The 19,440-nt window shown below is 43.4% G+C and overlaps 1 protein-coding gene across 1 annotated transcript in view; it reads left to right on the top strand.

The window, feature by feature from the left end:
- TRIM66 (tripartite motif containing 66) overlaps window positions 1-19,440 on the top strand; it is a gene marked incomplete at its 3' end in the record, with an annotated part of 66,755 nt that overhangs the window by 18,484 nt on the left and 28,831 nt on the right. The window contains exons 5-8 of the mRNA XM_082270333.1: window positions 1,022-1,136; window positions 5,014-5,160; window positions 9,645-9,762; window positions 12,298-13,181. Of these exons, the coding sequence (XP_082126459.1) occupies window positions 1,022-1,136; window positions 5,014-5,160; window positions 9,645-9,762; window positions 12,298-13,181 (1,264 nt within the window). The remainder of the gene's footprint in view (window positions 1-1,021; window positions 1,137-5,013; window positions 5,161-9,644; window positions 9,763-12,297; window positions 13,182-19,440) is intronic.

The following is a 19,440-nucleotide window of genomic DNA, read 5'->3' as shown; positions in this document are numbered from 1 at the left end:
CTCTCGATTTATGGCAGGATCAACAGGCATTTCCTCAGTCTCCCCTCCCCCCGTGATCAGACTGTACATAGTAACTTTGTAGATGGAGGAGGAAGCATTTCCTCAGTCTCCCCTCCCCCAGTGATCAGGCTGTACATTGTAACTTTGTAGAAGGAGGAAATTTCCTCAGTCTCCCCTCCCCCCAGTGATCAGACTGTACATTGTAACTTTGTAGAAGGAGGAGGAGTAATTTACTCAGTCTCCTTTCCCCCAGTGATCAGGCTGTACATTGTAACTTTGTAGAAGGAGGAGGAAACATTTCCTCAGTCTCCCCTCCCCCAGTGATCAGACTGTACATTGTAACTTTGTAGAAGGAGGAGGAAGCATTTCCTCAGTCTCCCCTCCACCAGTGATCAGACTGTACATTGTAACTTTGTAGAAGGAGGAGGGAGCATTTCCTCAGTCTCCCCTCCCCCAGTGATCAGACTGTACATTGTAACTTTGTAGAAGGAGGAGGGAGCATTTCCTCAGTCTCCCCTCCCCCAGTGATCAGACTGTACATTGTAACTTTGTAGAAGGAGGAGGGAGCATTTCCTCAGTCTCCCCATCCCCAGTGATCAGACTGTACATTGTAACTCTGTAGAAAGTAACAAGGTGAGAGGCCGCAGCAGGGGCTGATCGGTGTCAGACACTTGTGAACACGGACTAGAACTGCACAGGCATTGGGACTAACATGATTGTGTCATCTCTGAACCGGCATCTCAGTCCAGGAAGTAGATGGTGATCCTGTATGATGCCTGAACAAAGATGGTGCCGTCCTTCTGGAGAGAAAAGCAGATGAAAGCAGGGGGTAGTCCTGTGACCTCTGTGAGAAGTAATAAATACCTAAAAGTAAAACACTGACACATCATTTAGAATGCCGGCATCTTACGATAACCAATGACAGGCCCACTTTGATGGATACGTTGAGCTGAGAAATGGCGGCTCTGTAGGCGGCGCGGACGGCGGCACATCCTGACCTTCCTCCTCTTGTGTCTCTCAGGCTATATGAAATAAAACACATGCACCGGAAGGTGGAGAACCAAATCAAGATGACCAAGATGGTGATCATCAACGAGCTGAGCAAGAGGATGAACTCCCTGCTGGAGCAGCTGGAGGTGAGGAGCGCCGCCCTGGGGGTGGGAAGACAGAAGAGCGGGGGCTGGGCAGAGTACACAGAGCCGTGCAAAGATTTTGTGTTATTTCACTGATTTAATGGAAAGCGTTTCCGATAATTTCACCCGTCTTATGTCACCTCCATAGACAGCGGCGGTGCGTGATGTCACCATATCTTCAAAAAATCATCAATAAGCTGATCGCATTTTTTAAATAAAGCCTTTCCATCTTTATTATAGTGAGGGGAAAAAGTATGTGACCCCCTGCTGATTTTATACGTTTGCCCGCTGACGATCAGTCTGTAATTTTATTGGTCGGTTTATTTTACCAGTGAGAGACGGAATAGCAACAAAAATATCCAGAAAAACCCATTTAAAAAAAGTAATAATATGATTTGCATTTTAACCACTTGCCGACCACCTGCCGCCTTTTTATTGTGGCTCTCCTGCGCAAACCGATGTAGGTGTACGTCGGTCGCACACGGGAAGCTAGGGGGCGTCGGCAGCGCGCTCCCACCCCCACTCGGCAGCAGGGACTCCAATGCATGGGTCAGGTGCTCTAATTGCCGTCTGACACCTGCGATCGCTCCCCGCTGAGAGAGAACGGTCGGATGTTGTAAACACAGCCGACCGTTCTTCTCTCTGGAATGATCACAGAGCGCCTGTGATCCTTCTATATAGGATCACATGTCTCTATGGTCATTTCACAAGCCACGCCCCCATACAGTTAGAAACACTCCCCTAGGCTCACATTTAACCCCTTGATCACCCAATGTGTTAACCCCTTCCCTGCCAGTGTCATTAGTACAGTAACAGTGCATATTTTTAGCACTGATGAAAAACGAATTTATGCAGCGCTAGCTCAAATAAAGTGTAAAGTGCTGTGATATAAATACAATATTCAATATTTTATAAAGTGCACACTGTATGATCAAATATAAAAAAAAAAAGTGCTATGTGCTAAAAAAATCTCTAAGCAATAACAAATAAATATATAGATAAATATATTAGTGCACAATAAACAAAATAGGTGGTTAGAAATAGTCCAAATAAATATTCAGTGCTTGAAAAGAGTCCTTAAAGTGATCCAATTAAGGTGCCAAGGTGCCAAATAATTAAGGTGCTTGCAGAGTGATATGGTGCCCCTCAAGGTTCCCCACTCACCAGATTGCAGATAATAATAGACCTTCAAAATTATTGCACATTGCCCGGGATCTTTACAGGACCAGAACTTCTCCTATGTAGCCTTGGAACTTTTTGGGTCAGCTTCCGCTTCCACCGTTAAACAAAAGAATGGCCATACATGGTGAAGTAAGTATGAACAATTTTTATTCCCAAAAAATGTTCAGATGGGTACTCACAAGCATAAATAGAACTCAGGCATATACAGGGAACTCGTGTGGCGCCGCTCTCGGCGTGCGTTCCACACACAGGAAGTTCCTGACCGGAAGTGACGTTTGTTTTGGTCCGCAACCGGAAGTGCGTTCCACACACAGGAAGTTCCTGACCAAAACAAACGTCACTTCCGGTCAGGAACTTCCTGTGTGTGGAACGCACGCCGAGAGCGGCGCCACACGAGTAAAAACAATAAAAGTGACATAAATCATTCCCGCAGTTAGTTAGGTACAGCATCGCACAACCGCGCAATTGTCAGTTAAAGTAACGCAGTGCCGAATCACAAAGTATGGCCTGTTCATTAAGGGGGCAAATCCTTCCGGTCTTAAAGTGGTTAACCACTTCGGGACTGGAAGATTTTCCCCCTTAATGACCAGGCCATACTTTGTGATTCGGCACTGCGTTACTTTAACTGACAATTGCGCGGTTGTGCAACGCTGTACCCAAATAAAATTGATGTCCCTTTTTTCCCACAAATAGAGATTTCTTTTGGTGGTATTTTATCATCTGTGCGATTTTTTTATTTTTTGCGCTATAAACAAAAAAATAGCGACAATTTTGAAAAAAAAAAAAAAAAAAAAAACAATATTTTTCACATTCTGCTATATAACATTCCCAAAAAAAAAAAAAATTAAAAATCTAATTTTTTTAACATTTTACACCAATTTGTATTCTGCTACATATTTTTGTTTAAGAAAATTGCAATAAGTGTATTTTGATTGGTTTGCACAAAAGTTATTGCGTCCACTAACTACGGGAAAGATTTATATCCTTTTTTATTGTTTTTTTTTTTTTTGTGGGACTGCGACATTGCGGCGGACAGATCGGACCCCTAACTGACATTTTTGACACTTTTGGGGGGACCGGTGACATTACTACAGTAATCAGTGCTAAAAATATGCACTGTCACTGTACTAATAATACTGGCAGGGAAGGGGTTAACACAGTAGGTGATCAAGGGGTTAAACGTGTACCTAGGGGCGTGTTTCTAACTGTATGGGGGGCGTGGCTTGTGAAATGATCATAGAGGTTGAAATTTATAAACTCTTTAATATATATATTAACTATATTAATTATTTAATATTTAAATATTTAAGAATTTATAAATTTCAACATATTTAATGAATTCATTAATCACTTAGTGCACTTTAGGTGTATTTTATACCAATTTTACGTTTTTACGATCTAGCTGCAGCTCCCTTATTTGGTTTACACCAATATCTGGGTCATATATGCACTTTTATGTTTATTTGGTTTACACCAATATATAAATTTGTGTCATATATGCATTTATACATTGCACTTTATGGATTTTTTTAACACTTATACTTGAATAATATCTACACCTTTTACCATTTGCTATTTACCTTTTACCAAGCTGAAAAAAAGCCCTGGGTGCGAGGGCCACTTGAAATGGCCTGGCGGGCCGGATTCGGCCCTCGGGCCTTGTGTTTGACACCTGTGGGCTAGATGATGCTGGACATCCTCCAGCCAGGAAATGGGGCGGGGCTCTGACTGGCTGCAGCTTCTAATGCACATTGTGAGAAGCTCACAGTGTGCGGTGAAATCAGAGGAAGCCGTTTCAGTTCAGGAGACTGAAGGGAAATCTGGAGTTATTAAATTCCATTTGTATCTTTGCAAATTCAACCTCAAATGTAACATTTCTGTTTTCCAGGATTCCCTTTTTCTCTCACCCATGTGACCCCCTGGGGCCCATCCAGCAGTTCAATGTTCTGCCCCAGGGCCACTGATAAGGGGGGACCACCAGTCCTTCTGTTTGGGGCCCGGGCACACAAGGGGGCCCCAACAGCACGGGGAATTGGTGTGGTCGAGGGCGGAGGGGCAATTGCAGAAGGAAGCCCTGTGTAGCTCTCTACAGAAGTTGAAAACCAGTTTCTCACCCTCCTGCTAGCTTTTCAGCTGCTGCAGGGAGAGACACAGACACAGGGCATCGTTCCTGTAATTGCTTCTCCGACACCGATCCCCCTCCCTGTTCTGCCTGCTTCTGACCCCCCCACTCCCTGTGTGCCCCCTTTTCACTGTGACACCCCCTCCTCCTCTCCCGGCGCTGCAGGCTTCCTTGTCCTGTAAAAAAAAAAAAAAAAAAAAGAAAAAATTGTTAAAAAAAATAAATATTAAACGTAATATTAAAAAAAAAATGTAAAATTAAAATAATTGTAAAAATTGTTAACATTAAAAATATATATATCATTTTTTTTTTTTTTTTCTTTTTAAATGTGAAAAAAAAAAAAATTAAAAATGGGCTAATTCACACAGGTTCCCTGTTACGTTTGTGTCCGCTAATAATGATTTTAATGTATTTTTAGTAAAAACATTGTCTTGATAAATTCGGGGGGAGCCCTGCCAGGTAGGCTGTACAGGGGGGCCCCGTGATTTCTAACAGCAGCCCTGCTCTGCCCTATAGAGGTTGGGTTTGAGCCTCTCCTACAATGCCTCACACAATTCTTCTTTCTTCCTGACACAGAAAATCACCAGCGAGAAGCAGCAGAAGTTTGAGCAGCATTTGCAGTCAGTGCTGGTCCTGAACCGCCAGCTGGACCACGTCCAGAACTTTATCAACTGGGCCATGTACAGCAAGAACAGCGTCCCCTTCCTGTTCAGCAAGGAGCTGGTGTGTATGATACATTGTGCACCGCATTACACACATCACATATAGACCAATGGATGAAGACACGTCATCTGCCAATTCATCCCGAAGGGGGTCAGAGGGAGGTTTTGGGGTGTCTGTGGGAAATTTTAGCCATTTATGAAGTCTGGTACTGATGCTTAACCACTTAAGGACCAGGCCTATTTCTGACACTTGTTGTTACATAGTTACATAATAGTTGAGGTTGAATAAAGACAACAGTCCATCCAGTTTTACAAGGTAAAATCTGTATTTTTTGCTAGAAAATTACTAAGAACCCCCAAACATTATATATTATACTTTTTTTTTTTTTTTAGCAAAGACTCTGGAGAATAAAATGGCAGTCATTGCAATCTTTTTTTTGTCACGTGGTATTTGTGCACAGTCTTTCAAACGCAATTTTTTTTTGGAAAAAATACATTTCACTGCATTTAAAAAAAAAAAATAAAACAGTAAAGTTAGCCCAATTTTTTGTATAATGTAAAAGATGTCACGCTGAGTAAATGGATACCTAGCATGTTACGGTTTAAAATTGCGCACACTCGTGGAATGGCGACAATCTACGGTATTTAAAAATTTCCATAGGTGATGCTTTAAACTTTTTTAACGATTACCAGTTTAGAGTTATAGAGGAGGACTTTTTCTAGAATTAATGCTCTCGCTGTAATGATCGCGGCAATACCTCACATATGTGATTGGAACACCATTTTCATTTGCGGGTGTGACTTACATATGCGTTTTCTTTTGTGCGTAAGCTCACGCCAATGGAGGTGCTTTAATTTTTTTTTTTTCCTATTTACTTTATTTAATTTTTTATAAAAAAAAAAAACAAAATCTGATCACTTTTATTGCTGTCACAAGGAATGTAAACATCCCTTGTGACAGTAATAGGCAGTGACAGGTACTCTTTATGGAGGGATCGGGGGGCTAAAAGACCCCAAACCCCTCCACTGCACTTTAACCACTTTACCACCGGAGGATTTTGCTGTCTTACGTCTGGGCCACTTTTTGCGATTCGGCACTGTGCGAATTTAACTGACAATTGCGCGGTCATGCAACGCCGTACCCAAACGAAATTTACGTCCTTTTTATCCCACAAACAGAGCTTTATTTTGGTGGTATTTTATCATCTCTGCGATTTTTATTTTTTGCGATATTAATAAAAAAATGCGACAATTTTGAAAAAATAACAATATTTTTCTACTTTGACAGTTAAAAAATATCCAATATATTCAATTTTTGTCATATATTTAGGCTAAATTTATTTAGCTACATGTCTTTGACAAAAAAATTCTCAATGAGCGTATTTTTAACTGCTTTAAGACCAGATTTTACCCCATTCCTGACCAGGCCATATTTTGCGATTCGGCATTGCGTTACTTTAACAGACAATTGCGCGGTCATGCAACGCCATACCCAAACGAAATTTACGTCCTTTTTCCCCCACAAACAGAGCTTTCTTTTGGTGGTATTTGATCACCTGTGCGATTTTTACTTTTTGCGCTATAAACAAAAAAAGAGAGACAATTTTGAAAAAATAACAATATTTTTCAAATTTTTTTATATGAAACCCCCCCCCCCCCAAAAAAAAATGTAAAAATCTAAATTTTTTATCATTTTAGGCCAATTTGTTTTCTGCTACATATTTTTGGTAAAAAAATCGCAATAAGCGTATTTTGATTGGTTTGCGCAAAAGTTATTGCAAAAGTTATTGCAAAAGGGAACAAAGGGAAAGATTTCTGTCGTTTTTGGTGTTTTTTTTTTAACGAGAAATGGCGGCGATCTGCGATTTTTTTTTTTTTGCGGGACTGCGACATTGCGGAGGACAGATCGGACCCTTGACTGACATTTTTGACACTTTTGGGGGTACCAGTGACATTTCTACAGTAATCAGTGCTATACATATGCACTGTTACTGTAAAAATGACACTGGCAGGGAAGGGGTTAATTTTATTGGAGACCCCCTGGCCCGACTCCCGCTGTGACTGAATACAGCGGAAGGGAGCCTCCGGTGGCACGCGTGCGTCGACGAGAAGGGGGAGTGTCTGGCGACGTAGGTCTACGTCGCCAGACGATAATGAACCACTTTGCCGCAGTAGGGCTCTAGTGAGCAGTGGCAAAGTGGTTAAAGTATTCAAAATGCCAAAATCTGCATTTTTAATTACTGTCACTTTTTTAAAATCAACACCGGTAGCATCCGAGTAAACTGGAAGTGACGTTCCTTCTGGGTTACTTCATTGGGGGGCCTGATCGGACGTGCCAGCTGGCTGCTCGGGTCTCCTGGTGGGACGGGAGACCTGGGCAGAGCCGCGGAAGGCGGCGGGGGGACGTCCCCTCCCGCTCGCTGGAATAACGGCCGAGCGGCTGCTGAGCCGCATCAGCTGTTATCTCCTGAAAGCTGACCGTCGGCTCTAAAGAACAGTCCCGGGGCGATGCCTGCAGCTGCATATCATCCCGCTGCAACCATTTCTGCAAGCCAACGTACAAGTAACAGGTACGTCGGTTTGCGGAAAGTAGTGAATGAGAAAAGCTGGCTCATGCCTCGAGCCCCACGTTGGGCACCAAAAAAAGACCTGGCTGGCAATCTGTGTTCCAGTTCATCCCAAAGGTGTTCAGTACAAATATTTTGTGGCCATTTGTGAGGTCAGGTACTGATGTTGGAAAGGAAGACCTGGCTCACGCCTCGAGCCTACATGGCTACATTTTAACCACTTGCCGACCAGCCGCCGCAGTTACACAGTGGCAGGGCAGCAGGTTCCCGCGAATTGCTGTACCTGTATGACTGTATGGCGGTTTGTGGGAATGCTCCTGGAGGGACCGGACACCCGTGATCGCTTCACGTGAAGAGAGAACGGCGGTCTGCTGATCTGCAGGTGAAGTCAGTTTAAAGCAACCTGTCAAGTAAAAGAAAATCAATCAATTTTTTTTTTTTTTTTTTTTTAATTAAATGTTCATCTGCTTAACCCCTTATTAATCCTTAATTTACTCCAATCAGCCTTAATTAACTTCTTATTCTCCTTCTCAATTTAATGAATTGCTTTTCCTGCTGACTGTTTTTTGTTTACTTCTGTTTTATAAATTATTAATAATTAAATGTTTTTTTTGTTTGCTTTGTTCGTTAATATTTTTACACTTTTAAAACCACTTAAGCCCCGGAAGATTTTACCTCCTTCCTGACCAGGGCCTATTTTACGATTCGGCACTGCGTGACTTTAACGGACAATTGCGCGGTCGTGCGATGCTATACCTAAACGAATTTGACGTCCTTTTTTTTCCCACAAACAGAGCTTTCTTTTGGTGGTATTTGATCATCTGTGCGATTTTTTGATCATGCGCTATAAACAAAAAAAGAGCGTCAATTTTGCAAAAATAACAATATTTTTCACATTTTTTTATATGAAATTCCCCCCAAAAAAATGTAAAAATCAAAATTTTTTAACATTTTCGGCCAATTTGTTTTATGCTACCTATGTTTGGTAAAAAAAAAAAAAAAAACGCAAAAAGCGTATTTTGGTTGGTTTGCGCAAAAGTTATTGCGTTTACTAACAAAGGGAAAGATTTTTGTCATTTTTGTTGTTTTTTTATTTAACGCGTAATGGCGGCGATCTGCGATTTTTTTTTGCGGTACTGCGACATTGGGGCAGACAGATCGGACCCTTGACTGACATTTTTGACACTTTTGGGGTTACCAGTGACATTACTACAGTAATCAGTGCTATAAATATGCACTGTTACTGTAAAATTACACTGGCAGTGAAGGGGTTAACTTTTTTTTTGAGAGGGAGGGGTTATGTGTGTCCCTAGGGGCGTGATTCTAACTGTGATTGGCTGTGGCTTGAGGTGTAGGAACAGTGATCAACGATCCTACATAGTAGAACCGTATGATCACCATTCATACACAGGGAAGAATGACAGGCGGCTTGTTTACATTAGCCGCCTGCCTTTCTCCCTCTCCACTGACGATTGCGAGTGACCGGCGGACGATCGGGTCCACCGGTCACACGCGCGGGGGGGTCCGTGACCGCGCGGGAGCGGGAGCGCGCCTCCGGCGGCGCGCGCTCGCTCCTGAGACCCTCACAGGCTAGCGACGTAGTACTACGTCGCTTTGCCTGTGAGGGGCTGACCGCCGCAGTAAATAGTCGTGCGGCGGTCGGCAAGCGGTTAACATATATTTACACGTTTCACATTGAAAAAAGTGCAAAATTTAAAAAAAATACATGTTCTTTGTAGATAAACAAAACCATTGCGGTAGATATCGGTAATTGGTATCGGCGAGTACTAAAAAAAAAGTATGGTATTCGTACCTGTAAAAAGAACGGTATCAGTGCATCCCTAATTTTTCTGTTACGATATGCGAATGGGAACATGTAACGAATATGAAGTTGGCGCTGTCAATGTTTGGATGCTAAAGGTGGAAATGCACTTTAAACTCAGAAAGTTTTTTCCTGAATGTGATATTTTCCCAACAGATTGTATTCCAAATGCAGCGACTCCTGGAGACCAGCTGTGGAGGGGATTTCGGACGCCCCTTGAAGATGAAATTCAGCTGGGAGCCATCCGTCTGGACCAAAAATATATCAAACTTGGGTATTATCATTATTATTACTATCATGTTTATTGTAATTGTTTCCAAACTACAGAATTGATATAGTGCCAACAGTTTGTGCAATGCTTTACATATCAAAGCAGACAGTACACTTAAAATGCAATTCAATAGAAGAGGGACCAGAGGGTCTGCTCTTGGGAGCTTACAATCTAATGGGAGGGGAGATGATGAAGGTAACAATTGTGGGGTACGCGATGATGGAAAATTTAAAAGTTCAGTTTATTACTTAAAGGTAGGATAGGCTTTCCTTTAGAAACAAGTTTTCAGGGATCACCAAAAGGTTGACAGAGTAGGAGAGAGTTGGACAGATTGGGGTAGAGGGTTCTAGAGGATGGGAGAGGCTTGGGAGAAGTCCTGGAGATAAGCATGGGAGAAGGTAATGAGGGAGCAAGAGGGCATAAGATCTTGAAAGGAGTGGAGAGGACGATCTTGGTTATATTTTTAGGCAAAGTTGGTTGGCAGTGGAGGGTTTGGCAGAGAGGGGTGGAGGACACTGAATGGAAGGCAGTGGAGAGATTAGCAGAGGGGGGCGGAGGACACTGAATGGAAGGCAGTGGAGAGATTAGCAGAGGGGGGGTGGAGAACACTGAATGGAATGCAGTGGAGGAATTGGCAGAGTGGGGTTGGAGACACTGAACAGAGGCCAGTGGAGTGATTGGCAGAGAGGGATGGAGGGCACTAATTTGAAGGCAATAGAGAGATTGGCAGAGAGGGGTGGAGGACACTGAATAGAAGGCAGTGGAGGGATTAGAAGAGAGGGGTGGAGGACACAGAATGGAAGGCAGTGGAGCAACTGGCAGAGAGGGGTGGAGGACACTGAAAGGAAGGCAGTGGAGGGACTGGCAGAGAGGGGTGGAGGACACTGAAAGGAAGGCAGTGGAGGGACTGGCAGAGAGGGGTGGAGGACACTGAAAGGAAGGCAGTGGAGGGACTGGCAGAGAGGGGTGGTGGACACTGAATGGAAGGCAGTGGAGTGATTGGCAGAGAGGAATGGAGGACACTGAAAGGAAGGCAGTGGAGGGACTGACAGAGAGGGGTGGAGGACACTGAATGAAAGGGCAGTGGAGGGATTGGCAGAGAGGGGTGGAGGACACTGAAAGGAAGACAGTGGAGAGACTGGCAGAGAATGGAGGGGACACTGAATGAAAGGGCAGTGGAGGGACTGGCAGAGAGGGGTGGAGGACACTGAATGAAAGGGCAGTGGAGGGATTGGCAGAGAGGGGTGGAGGACACTGAAAGGAAGACAGTGGAGAGACTTGCAGAGAACGGAGGGGACACTGAATGGAAGGCAGTGGAAGGACTGGCAGAGAGGGGTGGAGGACACTGAATGAAAGGCAGTTGAGTGATTGGCAGAGAGGAATGGAGGACACTAAATAGAAGGCAGTGGTGGGATTGGCAGAGAGGGGTGGAGGACACTGAATGGAAGCCAGTGGATGGATTGGCAGAGAGGGGTGAGTGACATTGAATGGGGGCCCATGGAGTGATTGGCAGAGAGGAATGGAGAACACAGAATGAAAGGCAGTGGAGGGACTGGCAGAGAGGGGTGGGGGACACTGAACTGAGGCCAGTGGAATGATTGGCAGAGAGGGGTGGAGGACACTGAATGGAAGGCAGTGGAGGGACTGGCAGAGAGGGATGGAGGATACTGAATGGAAGGCAGTGGAGGGACTGGCAGAGAGGGATGGAAGACACTGAATGGAAGGCAGTGGAGAGATTGGCAGAGAAGGGTGAAAGGTAGTGGAGGGATTGGCAGAGAGGGATGCAGAACACTGAATGGAAGGCAGGGTAGGGATTGGCAGAGAGGGTGGAGGACATTGAATGGAAGGGAGTGGAGGGATTGGCAGAGAGGGTGGAGGACACTGAATGAAACGCAGTGGAGGAATTGGCAGAGAGGGGAAGACACTGAATGGAAGGCAGTGGAGTGATTGGCAGAGAAGGATAAAGGACACTGAATAGAAGGCAGAGGAGGGATTGGCAGAGAGGGGTGGAGGACTCTGAATGGAGGCCAGTAGAGGGATTGGCAGAGAGGATGGATTGCTATTCTTTTCAGATTTCAGAAAACCCCTATTTTCTAACACCAATACGTTGAAGGAAATCAGCAATAGTCAGTAATATCTTCATACTTCAAATTTGTTCTCAAATTTGACTTTGCTTTCTAATATGATTTGAATTTCGGCTGAAATTTAGTTTTGTTATTTCAAATTTGTTTAAATTTGTCACTGTTGTAAATTCGGGTATTCAAATGCATCCGAATCTTCAAATAACAAAACTTTTGTCCGAAATTTGATTTGGAACTAAGCAAACTGCGCATGTCTAGACGTTAAACATATCCAGGGTCAGTCAGTCAGAAAAACCCGATGAAGTAATAAAGTTTTGGTTGCAGTTGTTAAGTTGGATTACTCTTTGACGTGTTATATAAGTGATGTGTTGTTAAGGTGACATAAAATATTTTGTTGTATAAATTTCTGTTACCTTTTGCAGACGATCTCACATGTTTTACACATTTTCTTCTCCAGGGTGTATACTGACTGATCCTGCGCACTTAGCGCCCTCGGAGGTCCCCAGCTATGCACCAGTGGAAGACCTGCAGTCATCTTACTATCAGGGTCACCACCAAACCCCCATCACCAGCACCCCCCATCTGACCCCCCTTAGTAGCACTCAGAACTTCACCCCCACCGTCCAGTGCCCCACCCCGGTATGCTGTGCCCACTGTCACACCTTGCCGTCCATCACCAAGAGCCAGCCGGTCAACAGCACCATCAGCCACCATGTCAACTTCACCCACTCTACCACCATCAAGCAGCAGGCGGTGCAGCCCCTCCAGTATAGTGCGGCCAAGGAGCAGAAATGTCCCTCCCGCCCCCTGAGGGTCATCCAGCCATGGTTGACCCAGCAGCCGCACAGTGAACAGGACAGCACATCCTTCTGGTCAGAGAGTCAGCAGCAGAGAGCAGCCACCATCCAGCCCACCGTACAGAGCGTGGCCCCAATCTGTGCCGTGACCACTCAAGATTTCACCCAAGTACACACGACCATCCCGCTGACCACAGCTGCCACCCTGCAGGCCCCGTCTGTGCAGATGCAGCTGGGCCCGGTGCACAGCGTCAGTCACGTGCAGCAGCAGCGGCACCAAGGTCAGGCCCCGGCGGCGCTAGGCTCATCTGACGCCACCCATGAGCAAGTCATGCACAACAGCCTGGACATCATCAACCAGCAGTTTGAGTTGGAGCAGATGCAGAAGGGCCTGGAGCTTCTCCTGCAGAGCCAGCCGTCCAATGTACAGATCAACCAGAGCAAACAGCCGCAGCACGTCCAGCAAACCATCGTGGGCCAAATCAATTACATTGTGCGGCAGCCGGCCCCAGTACCTCTGCAGAGCCAGGAGGACGTAGCGCCGGTCAGTGCACTTTTTTCTTCTAAAACTCTATTTTTTTTTAAATTTTATTTATTTTAAATTATCCTTTTTGTCTTTTTTCCGACCCAATGTCAAATGGGGCGATTCTGCAGCAGATTCACCCTAGGACAGCCGTCCACTTACCTCTATTGAATTGCTTCCTCCCAGGCCCAGAATGCTGCTGAATTCCCTCAATAGCCAAGGAGCAGCAAGAGGGGGATTCCATAGAAACAGCCAAAAGTCTGTGGACACCTGACCTGACCATCACACCTGTATGAGCTTGTTGGACATCCTATTCCAAAACTATGGCCGTGAATATGGAGTTGCCTCTCCCCCAATGGCTGTTTATATGGAGTTGCCTCTCCCCCAATGGCTGTTAATATGGAGTTGCCTCTCCCCCAATGGGTGTTAATATGGAGTAGACCCTCCACCAATGGCTGTTAATATGGAGTTGACCCTCCGCCAGTGGCTGTTAATATGCAGTTGACCCTCCTCCAGTGGCTGTTAATATGGAGTTGACCCTCCGCCAGTGGCTGTTAATATGCAGTTGACCCTCCTCCAATGGCTGTTAATATGGAGTTGCCTCTCCCCCAATGGCTGTTAATATGGAGTAGACCCTCCGCCAATGGCTGTTAATATGGAGTTGACCCTCCAGCAATGGCTGTTAATATGGAATTGACCCTCCACCAATGGCTGTTAATATGGAGTTGACCCTCCTCCAATGGCTGTTAATATGGAGTTGCCTCCCCCCCAATGGCTGTTAATATGGAGTTGACCCTCTGCCAGTGGCTGTTAATATGGAGTTGCCTCCCCCCCAATGGCTGTTAATATGGAGTAGACCCTCCGCCAATGGCTGTTAATATGGAGTTGACCCTCCAGCAATGGCTGTTAATATGGAATTGACCCTCCACCAATGGCTGTTAATATGGAGTTGACCCTCCTCCAATGGCTGTTAATATGGAGTTGCCTCCCCCCCAATGGCTGTTAATATGGAGTTGACCCTCTGCCAGTGGCTGTTAATATGGAGTTGACCCTCCACCAGTGGTTGTTAATATGGAGTTGACCCTCCGCCACCGGCTGTTAATATGGAGTTGACCCTCTGCCAGCGGCTGTTAATATGGAGTTGACCCTCCGCCAGTGGCTGTTAATATGGAGTTGCCCCTCACCCCATGGCTGTTACTATGGAATTGCCACCCCTCCCCTCATGGCCAATGGTGTTTCCGCCTCTCCCTCTATGGCCCTTAATATAGAGTTGCTCCCCCCCCCCCCATGGCCGTTAATATGGAATTGCCACGCCACCCGCCATGGCCAGTGGTGTTGCCACTTTTCCCCCTGTGGTCATTAATATAGAGTTGCCCCTCCCCCAATGGCCGTTAATATGGAAATGATCCTCATTCATTGCCATTAAGATAGAATTCTCATCCCACCCCAATGGCCGTTATTATGGAGTTGCTCCTTCCCCCAATGGCCGTTAATATGTAATTGCCACGCCTCCCTCTATGGCCAATGGTGTTGCCACCTCCCCCTTATGATCATTAATATAAAGTTGCCCCTCCCCCAATGGCCAATAATATAGAGTTGCTCTTCCCACGATGGCCATTAATGTGGGGTTGTTCCCCTTTGCAGGTATAACAACATCCACTCTTCTGGGAAAACTTTCCACAAGATTTTGGAGGGTGTCTGGGAATTTGTGCCCATTTGTGAGGCCAGATACTGATATTGGATGAGAAGTGCTGGCTCAAACCTTAGACCCCACCCTGGGTGCCAAAAAAAAAATCTCTAACACGCAATTGGTGTTCCAACTCATCTCAAAGGTGTTCAGTAGGGATGTTTTGGGGTGTCTGGGAGTTTGTGCCCAGTTGTGAGGTCAGGTACTGATGTTGGATTAGGAGAGCTGGTTCATACCTTGGACCTCACATTGGACACCAAAAAAATAGACCTGGCTTTCTATTTGCAAGGCCCCTCCCTGTTCCAACATGACTGCGCACCAGTGCACAAAGCAAGGTCCATAAAGACAGGGAACAGGGAGGGGCCATCCCCAAACTCTTCCCACAAAGTTGGGAGCATAAAATTGTCCAAAATGTCTAAATGCCTTAAGAGTTTCCTTCACTGGAACTAAGGGGCCTTGGCTTCTCTTTATGGACCTTGCTTTGTGCACTGGTGTGCAGTCATGTTGGAACAGGAAGGGGCCATCCCCAAACTCCTCCCACAAAGTTGGGAGCATGAAATTGTCCAAAATGTCTTGGTATGCTGACGCCTTAAGAGTTCCCTTCACTGGAACTAAGGGGCCAAGCCCAACCCCTGAAAAACAACCCCCGCACCATAATCCCCCCCCCCCCCCACCAAATGATTTGGACACGTGCACAAAGCAAGGTCCATAAAGACATGGATGAGCGAGTTTGGGGTGGAGGAACTTGACTGGCCTGCACAGAGTCCTCCTGACCTCAATCCGATAGAACACCTGTGGGATGAATTAGATTGGAGACTGCAAGACAAGCCTTCTCATCCAACATCAGTGCCTAACCTCACAAATGCGCTTCTGGAAGAATGGTGAAACATTCCCATAGACACTCCTAAACCTTGTGGACAGCCTTCCCAGAAGAGTTGAAGCTGTTATAGCTGCAAAGGGTGGGCCAACCCAATATTGAACCCTACGGTCTAAGACTGGGATGCCATTAAATTTCATGTGTGTGTAAAGGAGGCGTCCCAATACTTTCGGTAATATAGTTTATTTGTTGAATTAGTCCATTGGGATGAAGTCATTCTAGCACGGTGATAGCATTTGAAATTAGAGTTGATACATATTTTTATTGCACTGATTGCCCTTTACCTTTGGTTTTATAGTGATTATATAGATATACTGATATTTAAGTTGCCCTACACTATTCTCTGAGTTTAGTTGCTATATATAGAGTGGGATGAAAACACTTTGAGGTGTTCGCAGCAACCAATATTTTTGATTTTTATTTTAGTTGTGTTCCGCTAATTGTTATTGATTTTTTGTAGTAGTCACACTATGAGTTAAGTCCAAGGAGATGCATGACACCTTCTGAACCTATCTGTATTATTTATACCTGACTGGTTTATGGCAAGGCTGGGGCAGAGGAGAAAGCAGCGCACAGAGCAGCTATGTCCACCCTTCCCCTCTGCTTCCCATTCAGAGAAACCAAATTAAAATTTTTAGATTAATTTTTCGTTATTTGGAAATTTCAAATTACAATAGTAACTAATCTAAACAAATCTGAAATAACAGAACAAAGTTTCGTATGACATTGTAGTTCAAATAGTTTTGAAATTTGAATCGTTGGAACTGAATTTGAATAATATATATATATAGAATAACATAGAATAGAAAATAAAGAACTAGAATAGAAAAGAACATATTAGAATAGAAAATAAAAGAATACAATATAATAAAGTAAAACAGAACAAAATAAAAGAATAGAAAATAATAAAATAGAAAATAAAAGAATATAATAGAAAGAATAGAGTAGAACAAAACAGAATAGAATAGAAAATAAAATAATAGAATACAACTAGAATAGAATAATGGAATATAACCAACTACTGAAATTCGAAATCAAAAAAGAATAAATTAGAATTTGAATACAATAGAAAAGAAAAAAAAATAGAATAGAATAGAAAATGAATAGAATAGAAAAAAAAGAATAGAATAAACTAGAATTTAACCTTCTTCCGACATTGGAATTTTTAATAGAATAATGTGTTGTATATGTTTGCAAATGTTTATTAATAAAAGCCTTTATTGGAAAATAAAAAAAAAAAAATAGAATAGAATAAAATATTTAATCTTCCGAAATTCGAATTTGGAAAAGAATACATTCAAAGTCGAATAGAATAGAAAAATATAAAAGAAAAGAATAGAACAAAAAATAAAAGAATAGAATAAAATAGAATTTAACCTTCTTCCGACATTGGAATTTTTAATAGAATAAATTCAAATTTGAATAGAAAAGACTATAATAGAAATTAAAATAATAGAACAGAAAATAAATGAATAGAATAGAAAAAAAACATAGAATGGAATAAAATAAAAAGAATATAACCAACTACTGAAATTTGAATTTCAAATAGAATAAATTACAATTTGAATAGAATAGAATAGAAAAAAAATGGAATAGAAAATAAGAGATGAGATTGGAAAAAAGAATAGAATTGAATAAAATAGAATTTAACCTTCTTCCAAAATTTGAATTTCAAATAGAATAAATTCAAATTCGATTAGAATAGAAAAGAATATAATAGAAATGAAAAGAATATAACAGAAAATAAAAGAATAGAATAGAAAAAAGTAGAATAGAATAAAATAAAAAGAATATAACCAACTACTGAAATTTGAATTTTAAATAAGAAAAAATAGAATTTGAATAGAATAGAATAGAAAAGAAAAAATAGAATAGAAAATAAAAGAATAAAATAGAATTTAACCTTCTTCCAAAATTTGAATATCAAATAGAACAAATTCTACTTTAAATAGAATGGAAAAGAATATAAAAGAAATGAAAAGAATAGAACAGAAAATAAAAGAATAGACTAGAACAAAAAAATAGAATAGAAAAAATAAAAAGAATATAAACAACTACTGAAATTTAAATTTCAAATAGAATAAATTATAATTGAAATACAATAGAAAATAATATAATAGAAAATAAAAGAATAGACTAGAATAAAATAGAAAAAATTGAACCTTCTTCCGAATTTCGAATATAATAAATTCAAATTAGAATAGAATAGAACAGAAAATAATATAGCGGCTGTCAGTGTATGAGGTACAGGGGGCCTCCGCTGTGACCCGAACATCACTAAGGGGTCCAACATAATTCTCAGCATATATAACACTGAATGAGACTGCAGACATGGGGGAGGAAATGATGGTCTGAGACTGTGGACAGGTGTGGCCAGACACGGGGGTCTCTGTAGTAGAGATCACCAATAGGAATTATACGTTTAGGAATTTGACACCTTTAGGAATCAATGCTCCCACTTCTGACTTCTGGGGTCTGAGAGACGCACAATAAGTACCACAGCGCCACATGTGGCCCTCGAGCGCAGATTGGGCATCATGGAGCATAGAAGAGCAGTAGAGTGCTGTAACTGTACAGCGCCACACAGCAGGAACTCATTTGACTGACCACTGGAGGGAGCACTCAGTGACTTTGCTCTATTTTTTTTATTTTTATTTTTGGTCAGGATTTTTTTTCTGTCTGTGACCCCTTTTTTTGCACCCTTTTTATTGCTGTGATGCTGTTGCAAAAAAAAAATAAATAAAAGCTCTGCTACTAAAAAATGTAATATAAATAATTAAAGTGGTTGTAAACCTCAGACATGAAATCTGAACAAAGCTTATCCCTCAATATTGTGTATTTGTCTCAGTCCAGAGCACTAAGTGTCCTTTCTGTCTGCTGCTTCCTTCCTCTGCTATCTGCATGAGCCACTTCTGACAGGATTATGTGACACCAAGAGATAAAGGTGACAGGGGAGGGAGCTCCAGCACACAGCCTTTGATTGACAGCCTCAGTTCTCTTCCTGTGTGCTGTGTGAAAGGTGAGGGGGGTGACCCATCCATTCCCTTCCCCTCCCCTCCCCTCCCTTCCCTCCCCCTCCCTTCCCTTCCCTTCACATCCCTTTTCTCCCACCCCCTCCCTTCCCTTCCACTACCTTCCCTTTCCTTCCCTTCCCTTCCACTCCCTTCCTTCCCTTTCCTTCCCTTCCCTTTCCTTTCCTTTCCTTCCCTTCCACTCCCTTCCCTTCCACTCCCTTCCCTTTCCTTCCCCTCCACTCCCTTCCCTTCCACTCCCTTCCCTTTCCTTCCCCTCCACTCCCTTCCCTTCCACTCCCTTCCCTTTCCTTTCCTTCCACTCCCTTCCCTTTCCTTTCCTTCCCTTCCCTTCCCTTCCCTTCCACTCCCTTTCCTTCCCCTCCACTCCCTTTCCTTCCCCTCCACTCCCTTCCCTTCCCTTCCACTCCCTTCCCTTTCCTTCCCTTCCACTCCCTTCCCTTTCACTCCCTTCCCTTTCCTTCCCTTTCCTTCCCTTCCCTTCCATTCCCTTCCCTTTCCTTCCCCTCCACTCCCTTCCCTTTCCTTCCCTTCCCTTTCCTTCCCTTCCCTTCCCCTCCCCTCCCTTTTCTCCCACCCCCTCCCTTCCCTTCCACTACCTTCCCTTTCCTTCCCTTCCCTTCCACTCCCTTCCCTTTCCTTCCCCTCCACTCCCTTCCCTTCCACTCCCTTCCCTTCCCTTTC

Source organism: Pelophylax lessonae, assembly GCF_965119305.1.
Source record: "Pelophylax lessonae genome assembly, chromosome: 10".
Lineage (NCBI taxonomy): Eukaryota > Metazoa > Chordata > Amphibia > Anura > Ranidae > Pelophylax > Pelophylax lessonae.
This window is presented reverse-complemented; position numbering and strand designations above follow the sequence as displayed.